At 46.5% G+C, this 18,300-nt stretch overlaps 1 protein-coding gene across 6 annotated transcripts; it reads right to left on the bottom strand.

The window, feature by feature from the left end:
- Positions 1-6,149: 6,149 nt before the first annotated feature.
- On the bottom strand, positions 6,150-12,972 carry LOC123131993 (protein LPA3). 6 transcript variants are annotated; one of them, XM_044551736.1, is made up of 9 exons: positions 10,226-10,639; positions 9,958-10,134; positions 8,443-8,490; positions 8,305-8,344; positions 8,120-8,220; positions 7,651-7,843; positions 7,448-7,546; positions 7,223-7,340; positions 6,150-6,691 (listed from the first exon to the last, which is right to left on the bottom strand). In XM_044551736.1, the coding sequence occupies exons 1-9, from the start codon at positions 10,295-10,297 to the stop codon at positions 6,571-6,573; spliced, it is 969 nt and encodes a 322-aa protein (XP_044407671.1). In that variant the 5' UTR covers positions 10,298-10,639; the 3' UTR covers positions 6,150-6,570. The 6 variants fall into 6 exon arrangements, 1 of the variants encoding a protein (XP_044407671.1); XR_006464449.1 differs by lacking the exons at positions 6,150-6,691; positions 7,223-7,340; positions 7,448-7,546; ... (1 more) ...; positions 8,120-8,220; positions 8,305-8,344 and adding an exon at positions 10,669-12,972 and having other exon boundaries at positions 8,442-8,490; positions 10,362-10,439; XR_006464446.1 differs by lacking the exons at positions 6,150-6,691; positions 7,223-7,340; positions 7,448-7,546; ... (1 more) ...; positions 8,120-8,220; positions 8,305-8,344 and adding an exon at positions 10,669-12,972 and having other exon boundaries at positions 8,443-8,499; positions 10,362-10,439.
- Between the last annotated feature and the right edge of the window lie 5,328 nt (positions 12,973-18,300).

The raw sequence follows: 18,300 nt of genomic DNA, 5'->3' as shown, positions 1-18,300 counted from the left end.
AATCACCTAGTTACGTTGTGACGTTTGGTAGCACACAAAGTGTTCCTCCGGCAAACGGGAGTTGCATAATCTCATAGTCATAGGAACATGTATAAGTCATGAAGAAAGCAATAGCAACATACTAAATGGTCGGGTGCTAAGCTAATGGAATGGGTCATGTCAATCACATCATTCTCCTAATGATGTGATCCCGTTAATCAAATGACAACACATGTCTATGGTTAGGAAACATAACCATCTTCGATTAACAAGCTAGTCAAGTAGAGGCACACTAGTGACGTTTAGTTTGTCTATGTATTCACACAAGTATTATGTTTCCGAATAATACAATTCTAGCATGAATAATAAACTTTTATCATGATATAAGGAAATAAATAATAACTTTATTATTGCCTTTAGGGCATATTTCCTTCACGATTACCCCGAAAACCTTCCCGATGGCTGAAACTTGACTTCCTATATATAAATCTTCACCTCCGGACCATTCTGGAACTCCTCGTGACGTCCGGGATCTCACCCGGGACTCCGAACAACTTTCGGGTTACCGTATACTAATATCTCAACAACTCTAGCGTCACCGATCCTTAAGTGTGTAGACCCTACGGGTTCGGGAGACACGCAGACATGATCGAGACGACTCTCCGGTCAATAACCAACCGCGGGATATGGATACCCATGTTGGCTCCCACATGCTCCTCGATGATCTCATCGGATGAACCATGATGTCGAGGATTCAATCAATCCGTATACAATTCCCTTTGTCAATCGGTAGGTTACTTGCCCGAGACTCGATCGTCGGTATCCCAATACCTCGTTCAATCTCGTTACCGGCAAGTCACTTTACTCATACCGTAATGCATGATCTCGTGCTCAACCACTTGGTCACATTGAGCTCATTATGATGATGCATTACCGAGTGGGCCCAGAAATATCTCTCCGTCATACGGAGTGAGAAATCCCAGTCTCGATTCGTGCCAACCCAACAGACACTTTCGGAGATACCTGTAGTGTGCCTTTATAGTCACCCAGTTACGTTGTGACGTTTGGCACACCCAAAGCACTCCTACGGTATCCGGGAGTTGCACAATCTCATGGTCTAAGGAAATGATACTTGACATTCGGAAAAGCTACAGCAAACGAACTACACGATCTTTGAGCTATGCTTAGGATTGGGTCTTGTCCATCACATCATTCTCCTAATGATGTGATCTCGTTATCAATGACATCCAATGTCCATAGTCAGGAAACCATGACTATCTTTTGATCAATGAGCTAGTCAACTAGAGGCTCACTAGGAACGTGTTGTGATCTATGTATTCACACATGTATTACGATTTTCGAATAACACAATTATAGCATGAACAATAGACAATTATCATGAACAAAGAGATATAATAATAACCATTTTATTATTGCCTCTAGGGCATATTTCCAACACGGCGGCGGTGCGGGGTGGTAGGGAGAGGGCGCAGCGGTGGTGGGTTGCGGCAGCGGCGGCGCGTGGAGGCGCGGCGGCGGCGGCTACCCTAGGGTTAGACCGAAAAGGCTGATACCATGTAGAGGGACAAGTTACGGGCTGTGCAATCTCGATGTATTGATCGGTGCACCAGGCACATATATATAAGTATAGAGGTGGGCCACAACCTCAACTATACAAAGGAAACAGAAGGTGGGCCCTACACACAAATATACACGTACACAATATACTCAACAGTTGTGTATGTATAAACTATTGGTACAGATGTTGAAATCTTTCATGAAAAGCACATGTTATTTAGACACTATATAGAAGTTTTGTATGCAGCAATAAAAAGGGCCTTGTGTTGATTTTGGCTAATTGGTTGGCTGTTACGTTGGCTCGCTCATTTATTTACATAAATAAAGAGGAATTATTTTTAGTTGTTGTGTTTATTCAGAGTTCTTCACTCTTCAGGTTCATGAAGTTTAATTATATATTTTCGCCATGATGTGTTTGTTTTCATCATCATATGTAGTCTCATGTGCTTGGGTTGAACTCTTGTTTTGTTTAATTTTGCTCGGTTTAATTCTTAAGGTTTCGTAATTCCATGTGAGACGCCCTTGGATGTAGACGCCCTAGTGGATGCAAAAAGAATACCTGGCAAGCATGTTGGAGTTAAACCCGACTTTGGTTTCTCCCGTACTTGTGTACGTATGTGTCCGGCTAGGATGACGTCACCTTCACCGAGTAGGACTTGTATTAGTTGGTAGGTTAGCTAGCTAATATAAATACTCATGTACCCCGTTGTAATCAGCACTACCAAGGCTAGATCAAATCAATAAAAGTACAAAGGCTCGACACGAGCCTGTTACTATAACTCGGCGACTCCGCGTATTGTGTTCCGTCGACTTGGTCTACGCTAGCTAGTTAGACACAAGAATCCATCCACCAGGGTGCTTGCCTGCTTGTTTACTATTGTACGTGCGGGTCTCTGTCAAAGCAGCCGGAAGCAATCGGCTGTAGCTTGTACATCGCTGCGTATTGTCGGAAAGTACTCGACAACAGTGTCGTCGAGGTCGGGCCTGTGCCAACAAAGCATGAGGCAGGACGTGATGAACGGGAAAAAGGCAAATTACAAAGGGTGTTGGGGATCAGAGATAAAGGAAGGTGAAGAGCTAGCATTCACCTCATGTAAACCTGGCTCTGCATCCTAGCAGCAAGGCACATCCATGCCCGCCGAAGGAAGAGCCCTTGCGTCCACCGGGAGGACATTCCGCGACTCATATGGCGTCGGCATGACGTTGAGAGAGACTCCACGCAGCATCCCGCGCAAGCATCGGGCACTCGCATCCCACGCGTCCGCTGGACTCCTCGTGCTGGATCCCCTCGTGGAAGACGGGAAGACGGCTCGCCCGCAGCCCCGATCTGTTCCTCTCCGGAGCGCTTGGTCATGTAAGGGCCTGTTCGGAGACTCTCCCGCTCCTCAAATCCGCTCCAGGAGTTGGTGGAGCTGTAGCTAAAAATGGTGGAGTGGGGAAAAGGCAGCTCCACAAATTCTCAGATTTCAGGGAGCTGGAGGACTGCCGAACAGCCTCTAAATGTGCTGTCTTGGCCTAGTTTACGAGAGTGCTTGGTTTTTTCTTCCGGAGTAGCAGTCCCTTAGGACAGTAGAGCCGATGGTCAAAAACGTCCAAATCATTAAAAGGGACGGCCGAAAATGCAAAACATTGAGAGGCCTCGCTTTAGGCTCAGTTTTGTGGAAGTGTGGGGGTATTAAATCCTTCTCAAAGCTAAACTGTTTGATCCTAGAAAATAACCAGACCTGGATTGAAGAATACATGGACTAACCTGGATACACATGAAACCACTTCCGAAAAGACATTTTTAAATGTGAAAAAATTCGGAAGAAAAGTTGCACATGCACATCTTCATCTTCTATGTGCGCGCACAAGGTTTCATGGAAAAACAACATTTTCTTTGGCATGTGCAAAAAAGATTAAAAAATATCGAGGAACACTACTTAAAAGCACTGAAATTTGTCTTTTTTATAGAGGCAAACTAAAAAGAGGGGTTTTTTTTTGCAAAACTTTGTGCCGCGCATGCATTTTGCGAAGATGCATGCGTGTAATTTTGTTTCGGATTTTTTGACATTTTAAAATGCATTCTTTTAAACGAGTTCATATGTATCCGGGTTCAGGATGTCCTCACTCGACTTGAATGTGCTAGATAAAGTACAACTCAGAGCCAGATCCGGCTAGGCTATAAATGGGAGACATATACTAGACGCTTCACTATTACAAAACCTCGAAATGCATGGTAGAAACATTTCTTTGCACCCACCTCACCTCTGTCACATTGACAATATACATTCGATTCATGTTTCAGTGTCCTCGTCTTTTCTTTTTTGAAACGGTCTTCTCATCTTTGAGCTTAGGCTTGAGAGCCATCAGGAATTTTCAAGACCGTTGCTCAAAGCCGACGAGAACTAAAAATATTGCGTTTTCACGGGGAGCTCAAAGGGAAAGAACTTGCCATCATGCTTCCAGTCGAAGCTGGCCTCCCGCGATGCCGCACGACTCCTGGGGGTTAGCACACACAAATGTCATCACACATGTGCGTATGGAGACGGTGCACCTAGCAAGGAGACCTTGGACTTGATCATGTGTTATCAGCGGACTGTTAGATTGTATATTGGGTCGCTGCCGGAGTGGTCGTCCAGCGTCTAAACAAAATTCCCGCTGGTTCGCGCCTGTGTACCTCCACCGAGAGCTGAGAGAGAAAGATTGCGGTTGCTAGGGTTTTTTCCACTCTGGAATCGAGGATCGATGCACTGAAGAGATGTGACCGTACCGCCGGTACAGGAAAGACCAAAGCAGCGAGCAGATCAATAAGTTGTGGGTTGTCTATTAGCGTCACATGTTACATTTTTCTGCATTTTATAGTAGACTACTGAAGTCTCCGATTTTTGTCTAGTTGTTTGTCGACTGCCATTCATTGGATACTTACTAGACAAGCATGATCTTTATCGAGTTCCTAAGCAAAAGGAAGCCACTTGGTAAATCGCACGTTTGCTGAGTTCCTGTCCTGTGGCAATGGACAAACACATGTTTTGCCAAATTCCTGCCACGTGGCACTTGACAAACATATGTTTTGCCCAGTTTATGCCATGTGACACTCGGCAAACCCTTCTTTTTTTTCTTTTTCTACTCTCTTTTTTCTTTTTATTTCTTTCATATATTATTTGTACGAAAATGATAAATCCTGGACGTTCGGGACTTGCCCGTGGCAAATCAAACGTCTTTTTATGGCAACTTAGTTAATGCAAGGATGACAAGTTTAGTTGATAAGCATGGCAATTTTCTGGCAAACAACAAACTGAAGACGGAATTGCCATGCTTGACAACTAAACTTGTCATTTTTTGTGTATATAAATTGCCAAAATAAAAGCTTTCGATTTGCCATGGGAAAATCACAAACGTTCGGTACTTACCGGCATCCCTATTTATATGCATATGCTCCACACACCCTTCACCGGTGATAAGCACACAAACAGGATAGGGAAAGGGCGGGGATAACGTTATTCCTACACTGGGGCAACATTTTTGCCTTGATACCTCAAATCAAACACGACGAATACCTAAAGAACAATAGAAAAAAATCACCCACGCTACTGCATGCCAGGTCAACATTGATGTCGAGCTCGCCACCCTTCAGAACCATGCACCGACGCCCTCTTCTCCGATGACCTAGCCAGGCCAGGCCTTCGTTGAGGATCGTTGCGCTGCAACACTAACACTGCATGGAGCATCCCCGTTGCCGGCCCACAAAAATCCACCGAACCCTCCATAGCATACCCCCACGATCATTAGTCTCCCTGACGCCGCCAGGGTGCGGAGATGGAGTGGCGGCTAGGGTTTATGCTAGGATTTAGGCCATCTACAAGGCCGGCCGCCTGACCAGGCACTTATGGAGGAAAAAATAATATTGTTAAATTAGAAAATAACTAAGAGCCCTACCTGACCATGGGAGCTAATCATACGCCAATTAAATTGTCTATGCACCAATGTGGGGAAGAAAATAAGGAAGCGCCCAACGCATCTCTTTGCACCCCGCAACCTCCGATGCCAAGATTTGATGGCTCTAACTGCCAATCAATCAGTGGCGCCTGCCCAAGCGCCCCACATTGGACATGGCCGTAGTCACCCGCCTGGAGCCTCTGGCTTTAAGAAAGATTTAATACTACTACCTCACACTTCTGCATTTCATCCAGATATGCATATGCTGCTGTGGATAAAAGAATGTAGAAAGCAGTAAAAATATGGTAGCATGAAGATTTCAACTACAACTACTTAGAGCCAGGTCTCGCTATAAATTGGAGACATACGCTAGATGTTTCACAAGTTGCGCCACCCTGAAATGCATGGTAGAAACATTTCTTTGCACCAAACGTGCCTCTGCCACATTCACAATTTATACTTGGCTTGTGCCCCGGTCTCCTCACGTTTTAGCTTAGGCTTGGGAGCCAACAGGAATTTGCAAGACCGGTTGTAACAGACATTGAGTGTGCCGGATGTTACACTTCCGTGGCGAGCTCAAAGGGGAAGAACTTTCGATGACCCCATTAATTCTGCCATCAGAGGCATCAGGCAAGTTACCTCACCCCCAATATCAGGATCTTTTTCCACATAGATATACACAAGGATGGCATTTAAGATTTCTTATTAATTCCATGATATCATAACCACCATAAGGTACCAAGTTTAAGCCCCAGGAAAAAAATCTATAATTGATGAGTTCTTTTTTTCCAATTCCCCACAGGTGCGTCAGGCCATTCATCTGGTCCACCATAGTATTCCAAGATAGGACAAGCTGACCTGGCATGAGTGTTGCGCCTACTGGAGATACATGCGTTCCCCAATCCACTATTCCCTATCTACCTAAATTTTATGTCCTCCACAACAAGACCATGATGAATCTCTAGAGCATATACATTTGGGAAAGAACTCTTGCAGACTTTTGCTTCCCTCGGATGATTACTGAAAGCTTCATTTTCCCCCATTTTCTTTAGGATATCTATTTTCCCTTTCCTCTGAGGTAACTCTAGGAACTTTCTAGGCAGAAGGAAGTATGTCGAGGGCCACTTCTTTCAGTGACGGCATCTCCTCTTGTTCATGCAAACAGACAAAGCTGCCACCTACTTTTCTCAGCACCTTCCAAGGGCCAGGGTAACACCTGCCGAACAGACAAGAATATTTTCGCTAAGTTATTCAATGTGAGGTTCCTACTGATTACTGAATAGAGCATTGTGTTAATCGGACTACCATATCAAATCATCAATAAGACAGCATTACAGAGTTATTACATGCATACAGTACGGACGAGATGGCTGAATAAAAAAATATGTCTTATAATACACGTTAAGTAGGAATGCCTAAAAACTATATATGCGTAGAAGGTCATGCAGCTAATAATAAGAGTTTTAGTGCTACAAGAATTGATATTTCAACGCAACAAGGATGTTAACAAATTTATGTCCAGAAGCACAAGATATATTGTAATACGACTATGTTAAAAATTATTCATGCAAACATATGGACCTATACATTATTCAAGGTAGATTTGGGGAGAAACCAAACGTTAATACTCCCTCCAATCCATATTAATTGTCGCTGTTTTAGTACAACTTTATACTAAAATTGTATTAAAGCAGCGACAATCAATATGGATTGGACGGAGCAACATGTTCAGGAAAAGAATGCAAACCTGAAAAGTACTCCCCCTTTGGACCCTTTAAAATTGTGAATATAGTATACGGTCTCCAGTTTCGGAAGAAAGGTCTTGGAAAGTTCACCCAGCTTTGGATAGAAAAAGGGCGGGTAATCTTCGCTTATGAAGGAAGTCAAATTTATAAAACCAGAATCACAGAATAATTGTTTCTACTACGTTCAAGATAATCAATTAAACATGAAGTTCTATACTGAAGGATACATCCACTTCTTATCCGATCTAGTTCTCCATTGAAGATAATCATTTTCCGTTCTGTATTAAGAACTGCTTCCTTGTAAAGCTCTTCCACTACAAGCATTTCTACAAAACACCATTGACATCTTATTATAGCAGCAAACCTCAACTTTGACTGAACAGTACAGTAAGGAGGGATAGCTCAAATTTCAAAAATCAGCAGAGGTCACCATTGACATTGAAATAGGGATAAGCCACAAGGAATATCTCGTCTTCAGGCCGCACACGGTCTGCCATTTTGACCTTCGTTGTAAAACCAAAATCTTCGAATAAGGATGGTTTTGTTAGGTAATCCAATTTCAATGAACACCCTTCAAAAGCTGACTGTCTCGCAAAAGTAACCTCTTTTGCCTCAGGGAAGAACTGAAACATGTTGAGACGGAACAGTTAAATTCGGAAAAAGATTCAAAGGAATAGAAACTTGAGCACAATACAAGTATACCTATTTAAAGTTCGTTACTATCCAAAATAAAATACTTTAATCACATGGTATCGGCCAAAGCGTACCATTGCATAAGCTTGCTTTTTTTTTACTGTAAAGCATAAGCTTGCTTGCTATAATGGAGGTCCAAATCCACTCACAAAACTAAATTGTAGGCATAGATACTAATGAATAGAAGAATGCAAAGAAAGACATACAATTCTGGTCCTGGTAACTTTCTCTGCAGGTACGAAGCGATCGCAAAATTCTCTAATGAGAAGCATGCTTCCTGTCATCTCGATTCCACCTTCGCCATCACCTGAACAGAAACAAATTGGAGCTTTTTCACGTTACAAATAACTTATAGTAAGTTAAGTATACAGAAAGCTCATCTATGTGGAACCTGGTACAGATTGTAGTCCTGCTGTAGGAAACTCTATTTCCTGTATTATATGATATATACAAAATCACTGGCAAAAAAGAAGAGAAAAGAAAAAAGTAAAGCCAAGTATGTGATAAGAATGACGGTCCAGTCACTCACCAATAGCTGTTTTCCATCCTTAAAAGCTGATTCTGTAGCTTCTTTAGCCTGAAATCACTACAGGTATAGCCCATTAGTCCTAACATCATTCATGCATCTTCTTTCAGAAGAAACACTGTTATCCAAGCTACAGTGAATGCACTAATTGCATTGTTCGTCATCAAAGTAAGGACTTAATATGATCGCCCTCTCTGCCGCATAAGCATGTGAGAGAAGATGGTACCAACAAGGTTAGCTCAAACTGTACCACCAATTTAGGATGTTCACGGATTCTATCCAGTCTACAGTATCCAGATACAGTATAGTGTCGAGTTGCTGGGCACAAAACTCCACACAACCATTCATATCTGTTACTCGCTTTTTTAACTGAAACTATTGAGCAGGCCCCGACAGTAAAATGTATGAAAAGACGACATTTACAAAGAAGGGGGTGAGGTGAAAGTACAAAGAGAAGAACAAAGAAGCTCAGCCCTGGCTATCCAGCCAAGTGGTAAGATATGGTCGATTAATCATTAATCTCCTTCATTCTGTAAGAAGGAAGAGGTTCTTAAAAACGAAGGACTAGGAGTTAGGCTAGGATTGGCATTTCCAAAAATCTTGGAAATTTCTCTGTTTCCAAATGTTCCAGGCAGCAATATGACCTCCATCAAGAAAGGTTTAAAAAGGCTTTGGCAGAGGATAACAGGTTTTCCATCCCATCACATCACAACAAGGGAAGAGGTTAAGAGTTTCCCAACTATCCTTGCTGATGCTGCAGGTCCAGAACAGATGATCCTTGTTCTCAAGGAGCCCTTCATTGCGAAGAATGCAGTTGACACCATCATCTAAGTGTAAATTCCTTCCTCAGCATGTCCTTGGTGTTGAGGCGATCATTGAGAAGAAGCCAGAAGAAATCCATGACTTTAGAGGGGATTTGGAATTCCATATCCAGTTGGAGTACATAAGGTCTTGGATGGAGCTGAAGGAAAGGTTGTAGATCTTGGTTGCCCAGAAAGAGGTTCCCAGCTGAAACTCCAAATATCAGCACCAGAGGGATTAGGATTGCGTCGAGTAACAATCTGCCTGACAACTGTCCGCAACAATAACTTTGCAGCATGAAGAGATAGATCTAAAAAATGCTGCGCCTAAATGTGGAATGTTGGTTTTCCCACCTAATTGCGAAGGTAGCCCAATTGAATATGTAACATGCGTAACAAACTGACAATGCATAAACCACTCTACTGCTTATCTAGGTAAGTTCAATAAGCAAAGTAGGCCACCGAAATATTTTTCAATAATATGTCACAAATGGCGTAGCTAGTATACAGATATTTCACAACTGCCTGAAAGACAAAGGATTTAACATTTGGTCATTTGAGGTGTGTGTTCATCTCAAGTACAGCTGCACACAATGAGATGCAGGGCCCATATAAGCAAAGCGACTAATATGGGCATGTAAAACTGGCACCACACCAAAGGCCCCAGAACATTGTAGGAACTACCAGTTGTCAATAAACAAGTTTTCACCGGAATTACCTGCACTATGAGTTCTGTGTAATCGCTTGGGAAATTTGCACTGAAGACGTCACGGGTGCTCTGGTCCCCAGTGACAGCGCAGACATGGAACCAAGTTCTTAAATTCCTCCTTGATATAGTGAAAATGCTCCCACCACCATCACCACTGCTAATTGTAGGAAATCTCCAATTTGGAACCTTCACAAAATAAACAAAATGCATGAATAGAAAGCTCAAATTTAAAGGGAAAGAAAGGGATGAAATATATAGCTTGTTTGGGATGGTGTACTTGTTTATGCGGGGCAGATGGTTTAAAGGTAAATGGTGCGTTGGAGATTGAATAATTGGTTGCCATGGCCATTGAAGCCTGGGGGTGGGTGGTTCAGACGGAGGGCGAGAGGGGTAGGGGGAGAGGGAGAGAGTACCAGTGTGTGGTAGTGGAGGGAAATTGCTATCGAAGTACCAGTCTGTTTGGCAAGGCATTACTGTGTGGTCTCCAATTGCTGTGATGGGAAAAATATCTTGCCTGTCATGACAGCGACATCTAGTTGTATGCATATGCTGCTATTGGCTGATAAGACAATGCAGACTTTTCTTATCTGGTTTATCCTAAAATATTGATATAGTGGGCCAATGTAGTCTTGCTGAGAAACTCTGACTCTTTGCTGAGAAATGAATGTCTGAATGAAATTTAAAGGAATACCACTAATGCAGAGTTGATGGCTCCAGTACCTCACTGTCTTGTTTTTAACTTCTTGATTACGATCTTGGAAGGGGTCATCGCTAAAGAATTGAACAGGCTCCAACACATCACTATCCTATCCTTTCAAGAACTCATTTGGGCGTACCCCCGGCCCCTGACAAAAAAAGACTGTGTTTTCCCAAATTTTGGACTCTGGAGCCAACAGTGCCGTCAACTGATCTCACAGACTGCTAGAGTTCCATTTTTCATAACCTTATCACATCGCCCCTTCTATCATGACAGAAAGGTTATCAACCTCCTGGCATATCTGATCAATTAGGGGATGTGTATTGTCATTTGATGAGAAGGAAACAACCTCCCCCTTCAGCTCAACCCAACTACACCCTGTCTCCTTCTTTAAGCCCTGCTCTTTCATGAATCCTCTAACATTGGCAGCACTGCTCCACATCTCTTTGGCAGCATATAAGTTTGCCAAGAGTGTATACATTCCTCCATCAGAAGGTTGCGCCTGAAGGACATTCTTTGCAATGACTTCTCCAAGCTGAACATCTCCGTGAGCATTACATGCGCTAAACAGTGTCTCCCATGCATTTACTTGAAGGTCAGATGGGATTTTTCTTGTGAATGCATAAGCTTGGTGTACAAAACCAGATCTTCCTAGGAGATCAACCATACAGGAATAGTGATCAGACCTAGGAATCAAGTTCCAATCTTCTTGCATGCTTCTAAAATAACGACAACCTTCATATAAATAGCCTTTGTGTGCACAAGAAGACAATACACTAAGAAAGGTTGCATGGTCTGGACGAAACCCATCTTCAGTCATCTTGTGAAAGAGTTTCAGAGCTTCAGCAGCCATACCATGATAAGCATATGTCGCAATCATGGCATTCCATGTCACTGTATCTCGCTGCAACATCAATTCGAAAACTTGTGAGGCTTCAGCGATTAGCCCACACTTTGAGTACATAGATATCAATGAGCTCATTACCAAAGCATCACGCTCAAAGCCAGTTTTGACTGCACAGAGATGCACCATTTTTCCACATCCGAGCGCAACAAGAGAGGCGCAGATAGAAATAACAACGCTCAAAGTGGCTTGGTTTGGCCTGAGTCCTCCTCTGGTCATTTCTGACAGCAAAGCTAGTGCTCCTTCATCTTTGTACCCAGAGATCAATGTGTTCCACGAGGTCTCATCTTTCTCTGGCATTCTTCTAAACCAGGTATTTGCACTAGCCATGTCCCCTTGTTGAACATAGCCTTGCAAGATCGTGTTCCAAGATACGAGATCCCTATTTGGCATCTCAGCAAACAATCTCAACGCATCATCCACCCTCTCGCTCTGCACGAAACCACCGATCATTGTGTTCCAAGCAATAGCATCCCGATCAGGCATTTCCTCGAACACCTTCCACGAAGCATCAACGTCTCCATTCTGCAAGTACCCACGCATAATGGCTGTCCGAGATATCGTGTCCTTCTGGGGCATCTCATCAAACAGGCTCTGCGCAACCTGCATCCTCCCAGCCCGCGCGTAGCCTGTGATCATAACATTCCACGAGACAGGGTTCCGTCTCTGCATCCGGACAAACAGCTCCTCGGCGTCCTTCAAGCAACCAAGCGCGACGTAACCCGACAGCAACGCGTTGCAGACAGACGTCGACGGGGAAGGCGCGCGGTCAAAGAGCTCCCTCGCCTCATGGACACACCGCCTCCTGATGTAACCGGAGATCATGGTCAGCCACGAGACGTCGTTCCTCGACGGCATCGCGTCGAACAGCTCGCGCGCCTGCTCGACCATCCCGTTGCGCATGTAGCCCGACATCATCGCGTTCCAGGAGACCACGTTCCGGTCCGGCATCCGGTCGAAGAGCTCCCTGGCCTCGACGACCCTCCCGCTCCGCGCGTAGCCGGTCAGGAGCGCCGCCCATGAGACGGAGTTCCTCGCGGGCATCGCGTCAAACGCCCTGCGGGCGTCCGCGAGCATCCGGTTCTGGACGAAGCCCGAGATCATGCAGTTCCACGTGAACACGTTCCGCTCAGGCATTTCGTCGAACAGTCGGCGCGCGGCGGCCACCCTGCCGCCGCGGAGGTGGGAGGTGATGGCGGAGTTCCATTGGAAGATGTCGCCGCCGGCGGGCGCAGGCGGGGCCGGGGCGCGGCCGCAGAAGCGGCGGAGGGGAGTAGAAGCCCAGTGGGGTCCGCGGGTTGGTTGCAGAAGTTTCTGGAAGGTTCTTATCATGCTCACAGGCGATTGGAGGGGAGAAGAGGTGCGTGGCTGCAACGACGGGTGGGCTTTGCTTAAGTTTTGAAGATGTCGCAAATGAAATCAAGCACTTTCGAAGAAAAACAGAATTAAATACAGTACTACTGAAATTCTTGAAAAAAAAATTGTTTTTTCAGATACACCAACTACAAGGTATAGATGCCTGACATACGCAACTATACTACCCTCACATAACTCTAACCACTACACACACGACATGTGGAGCTTGACGAATACGAGAGGCCTTAGTCGGTTTGAAGGATTTTTACAAAAAAAACATAGGAACAAGGATTCTGAAGAAAATTTTCTTGTAAATATATTCGGTTTGTAGAAAATGCGTACAGAAATTTCTTAGAAATATTATTTATTTTTGGTGTTTTTTTGAGAAAACTACACATCAATTCAAAGCTCATTTTACATATATTAATGAGGTAAGTCAATTTCTTAGGATGGCAAGTGTCATCCTATAGAAAAACAGATTATTTAATCCATTTTAATGAAGTTTCTGATTGATTGAACCCACCTTGAGGCACACCAGCTAACAATGAAATTTATAAAAGGGTCCCTGAAATTACATAATGCATCCTAATTAAAAAGAAGATGAATTGCGCCCCTAGCAGGGAGGTTATTGTGCCCGTGAACACGTCACCCGCGATGTCGCCTCAGATGAGGAGGGCGGTGGCAAGACATTTTGCTCTGTAAGCGGTGCACCAGGTCACGATAGCCCCAAATCAGGTCACGCCCCGTCATGAATCCAGTCGTGCCGGCTACTCATCATGATAGCCTCACTTGCGAGCAGCATAGAGATGGCATGGCGCGTGGAGTCATCGCCCTTATCGAGCAGTACCCTGATGGTAATCATCGGCAGCGCCCGCCACACCTCCTCCTCGATCGCCTAGTCCCCATCCTAGTTCACCACCTCCACTCCTAGTTCGCTCGTGGGGAGCGTTCCACACGTGGATTATCTGGCTGTGTCCACTGCCGCAGGAGACAAGATGGAATAGAGAGAAATGTATTGTATGTGGAATTCCACGGTGGCGCGTGATGAAGCTATGTACCTAGGGTAGGGTCATGGACCTGTCCAGCATACCCTTCCCAAGGACATCTTTACAAAGAATCAGAAGCAGTCGAAGAGAAATCATCATCCACTCGACCGCGGAGATGCGCTCACTCGACCACCTTGAAGACACTCGACCACCAGAAGATGAGGAACCCTACGGTTAGGACTTAAACCATGTCATTATGAGCATTTATGACATTTTACTGTAGACGTTACCAGTAACGCCTTTCCTTTATGAGCATTGAACCCTGAGTAACGGAGGGGAGCTGGGGTCCTGGCGCACTCTCTATATATAAGCCACCCCCTCCTCTGGGACAGGGGTTCGCACTTTTGTAAACTCACACACACACATATAATCCAGTCGACCGCCTCAGGGCACCGAGACGTAGGGCTGTTACTTCCTCCGAGAAGGGCTTGAACTCGTAAAACTCGTGAGTACAACTACTCCATAGCTAGGATCTTGCCTCCTCATACCTACCCCCCATTCTACTGTCAGTCTTAGATCCACGACAATTGGCGCCCACCGTGGGGCAGGTGTCTTAGCGACTTATTGGAGAAGTTGCAATTTTTTCCGATAGCCATCATCATGGTTCCAGGCGAAGGTTTGGCTGAGGGCCGCGAGATCCGTCTCGGCGCGCTCGTGTTTGTCGCCGACGACTCCGCTTGGCTTCAGGAGGCACCACTCGACGTCGACGCGCTCCCCGCCCGCGGGGCGACGCACTTTCACGCATGCGTCCGCGGCGTCCTCCTGCGGCAACCGTCAACCTAGTACCAGTCGACTCCAACGGCTTTCCCCCTCCCTACGACCCGCCGGAGCAAGCGCACCGGCCGGTCGAGGATTCAACGGTGGGTGAAGCATGCAGTGGCCTGCCAGTCGGCCACCCCTCAAGTCGCGGTGCTCGAGCCCGACGAGTCTCTCTACGACCTGTTCGATCTGTCGACCGGCTCCATAGAGACTGCATCCGAGTGCGGCAGCAATGACTCGGCAGCGGAAGTCCTGATGGTCAATGGACCACGCGGTCCTCCTGGCTTCGATCGTGAATACGGAGGTGACGGGAACGGCGATCCGTCGCGCTTTCACGAGGAGTACCGCCCCGAGCCTCTCTCCTCGCAGCAGAGAGAAGAACTTCGTCGCCGAAACATGGATGCCCTGCATACTTCTATAGTTGGAGAAACGCCCGAGGCCCAGGCCTTGGAACAGGCTCGCTTGGCCAATCTGGCTGAGCGCACTCGACTGGAGAATCTACAGCGCGCACTCGACGATCGCGCTCGTCAACGTGCTCCTGAGTCCAGCCGACGCCAACTTTTTCCACCTCCGGCTCAGGTATACCAGACACCGATCCAAAACCTAGCAGCTGCTGCCTGGATAGCAGAGTCGATTCAACCTTCCCAGTCAGAAGTTGGCCGAGGTCTGGCGCAGATCAGGGCCTTGCTTCGGGCAGCAGGAGAGCAGAATACGGCCATGTCTCAGTCGCGGGATAGGATCCATAGCAGATCTGTGGTCGCAGATACGGTCCAGTCGGCCCGAGATCGCCCCCGAGGCGTGAGGGGTGTGGAGAGCGGCGTGATCAGTACAGAAACCAGGAGCAGTATGATCGTCGAGCCGATCGCGATGGTCGTCGTCGAGTGCCCACGCCTCCTCCAAGGAGTGGGTCATACGTGCTGTGGCCACATGAAGACAGGCGCCCTAACAGCGTCGGAAGAGGTATTTCAGTCGACCCCAGGGAGCCAGGCTTTGATGCGAGATCTATTCTCGTACAAGGCTTGGTCAACAGAAACATAGCTCATCGAGATGGCCATGACAGAGGCCCGCAAACCAGCAATAGGGTGCATGTCTCTGGCCCAGAGTGCTTCAGCAAAGCTATCAGAGCTGCAGTGATTCCCCCCAACTTCAGGTTGGCGACTGGAGTCAGTAAGTTCACCGGAGAGTCCAAGCTTGACACCTGGCTCGAAGACTACCGAGTGGCTGTCTAGATTGGTGGCGGCAATGATGAGGTGGCCATGAAACACCTTCCTCTGATGTTGGAGGGCTCGGCTAGGGCATGGCTGAATCAGTTGGCACCTGGCAGCATCTATACTTGGGAAGATCTCGCCCGAGTGTTTGTCAGAACGTTTGAGGGTACTTGCAAGCGGCCAGCAGGTTTGACAGAATTACAGTGTTGCGTCCAGAAACCGAATGAAACTTTGAGAGATTATATCCAGAGGTGGATCCCCCTGCACCACACGGTGGAAGATGTGTGTGATCATCAGGCAATTTGTGCTTTGAAGGAAGGCGTCAGGTATCGGGAGTTGAACCTGAAATTCGGTCGAACAGGAAACATGACTCTGACTCGGATGATGGAAATCGCCACCAAGTATGCCAATGGTGAAGAGGAGGAGCGACTGCGGAGCGGCAAGCACAAAGCAGTCGCCCACGAAGCCGGAGGAGGAAACTCCAGTCGGAAACAAAAACGCAAGGCCGAACCAGCTGCTCCGGGTGAGGCCTTGGCTGTGGTCCAAGAAAAGTTCAAGGGGAAGCCCAAAGGGCCGTGGAACCCCAAGAAAGTAAAAGATCAGGATGGAAATGACATGTTGGATCTGCTGTGCCATATCCACACCAAAAAAGACGAAGAAGGTAATTTCATTTACCCGAAGCATACCACTCGACAGTGTCGGCTCCTGATCCAGCAGTTCCGAGAGAAACAGCCCAAGGAAAAGGAGAAGGAGGCAGACAAGGCTGAGAGTGAAGGAGAAGATGATGATGGTTATCCTCACGTGAATTCCACTCTGATGATTTTTGCTGATGTTGAAAACAAGAGTCTATTGAAAGTCATCAACAGAGAAGTGAACATGGTCGCTCCGGCGACACCCAGTTACTTGAAATGGTCGCAGACTGCCATTACATTCGACCAGTCTAATCATCCAGCGCACATCGCCACCCCTGGGAGGCAAGCGCTGGTGGTCGACCCGATGGTCGAAGGCACTCGACTGACAAAGGTCCTGATGGACGGTGGCAGTGGCCTAAACATTCTGTATGAAGAAACGTTAAAAGGAATGGGCATTCCGATGTCCAGACTCAGTGAAAGCCATATGAGTTTCCATGGGGTCATCCCGGGCAAGAAGGATGCGTCCCTCGGTCAGATTGCACTCGACGTGGTTTTTGGTGATGCCAAAAATTACCGCAAAGAAAAGTTGGCGTTTGAAGTCGTGGATTTTCAGAGTGCATATCATGCAATTCTGGGCAGGCCGGCTTATGCACGATTCATGGCTCAACCTTGTTACATGTACCTCAAACTGAAGATGCCTGGTCCCAGAGGAGTGATCACTATCTCTGGTAATCGGAAAAAGGCGGAAGAGTGTTTCCAGAAGGGCTCAAAGATCGCCGATGCCCAGATGGACATGGCAAAATTGCAAGAATACCAGAAAAATGTAGACCCCAGTGCCTTGTTGCGAGCCAAGAAGCCAGCCACGGATTCAACATTCCAGTCGTCTGGCGAGACGAAGTCTGTTCACATCCACCCGACGGACCCCAATGCAACTCCGACCCACATTTTGACCACACTCGACTCGAAATAGGAAGAAGCGCTCATCCAGTTCTCCGTGAGAAGTGGAACATCTTTGCATGGAAGCCTTCTGACATGCCAGGTGTTCCCAGGGGACTGGTTGAGCATCATTTGCGAGTCGACCCGAAAGTGAAACTAGTCAAAGAGCATCTTCGACGGTCCGTTGTACAGAAAAGAAAAGCAATCGACGAAGAGGTGGCTCGGCTTTTGGCAGCTGAGTTTATCCGAGAGATTTACCACTCCGAGTGGTTAGCCAATGTTTTCATGGTCCCAAAGAAAGATGACTCACTCCGCATGTGCATCAATTTCAAGCATATCAATCGGGCCTGCCCGAAATATCACTTCCCCCTCCCTCGCATCGATCAGATAGTCGACTCAACTGCTGGGTGCGAGCGTTTGTCCTTTTTGGATGCCTACTCCAGGTACCACCAGATCCGTCTGTATGGACCCGGCGAAATAAAGACAGCCTTAATCACCCCGTTCGGGTGCTTCTGTTATGTCACAATGTCATTCGGCTTGAAGAACGCTGGAGCCACATTTATGCGAATGATTCATAAGTGCCTGCTCACTCAGATCAGTCGGAATGTGGAAACATACGTGGATGACATTGTGGTCAAGTCACGTAAAGGTTCCGACCTGCTGACCGACCGCGCTGATACCTTTGCCAACCTCAGAAGGTATGATATCAAGCTCAATCCATCAAAGTGCACGTTTGGAGTTCCAGGCGGAAAGTTGCTCGGTTTTCTTGTTTCCAAACGAGGAATCGATGCTAACCCAGAGAAAGTAGGCGCTA

The sequence above is a fragment of the Triticum aestivum genome, chromosome 6A (genome assembly GCF_018294505.1).
Source record: "Triticum aestivum cultivar Chinese Spring chromosome 6A, IWGSC CS RefSeq v2.1, whole genome shotgun sequence".
NCBI classification, from domain to species: domain Eukaryota; kingdom Viridiplantae; phylum Streptophyta; class Magnoliopsida; order Poales; family Poaceae; genus Triticum; species Triticum aestivum.
The sequence above is the reverse complement of the archived record's forward strand: the minus strand, read 5'-3'. Positions and strand labels throughout refer to the sequence as shown.

What these genes read in the sequence shown, in the direction of transcription:
- LOC123131993 (XM_044551736.1), bottom strand. Translation starts at nt 10,297, where the DNA reads ATGGCCATGGCAACCAATTATTCAATCTCCAACGCACCATTTACCTTT. An exon ending in AGGATGGAAAACAGCTATTG is followed by an intron (nt 8,345 to 8,442) that starts GTGAGTGACTGG and finishes CATATAATACAG; the next exon opens with GAAATAGAGTTTCCTACAGC. An exon ending in AAGTTACCAGGACCAGAATT is followed by an intron (nt 7,844 to 8,119) that starts GTATGTCTTTCT and finishes AACATGTTTCAG; the next exon opens with TTCTTCCCTGAGGCAAAAGA.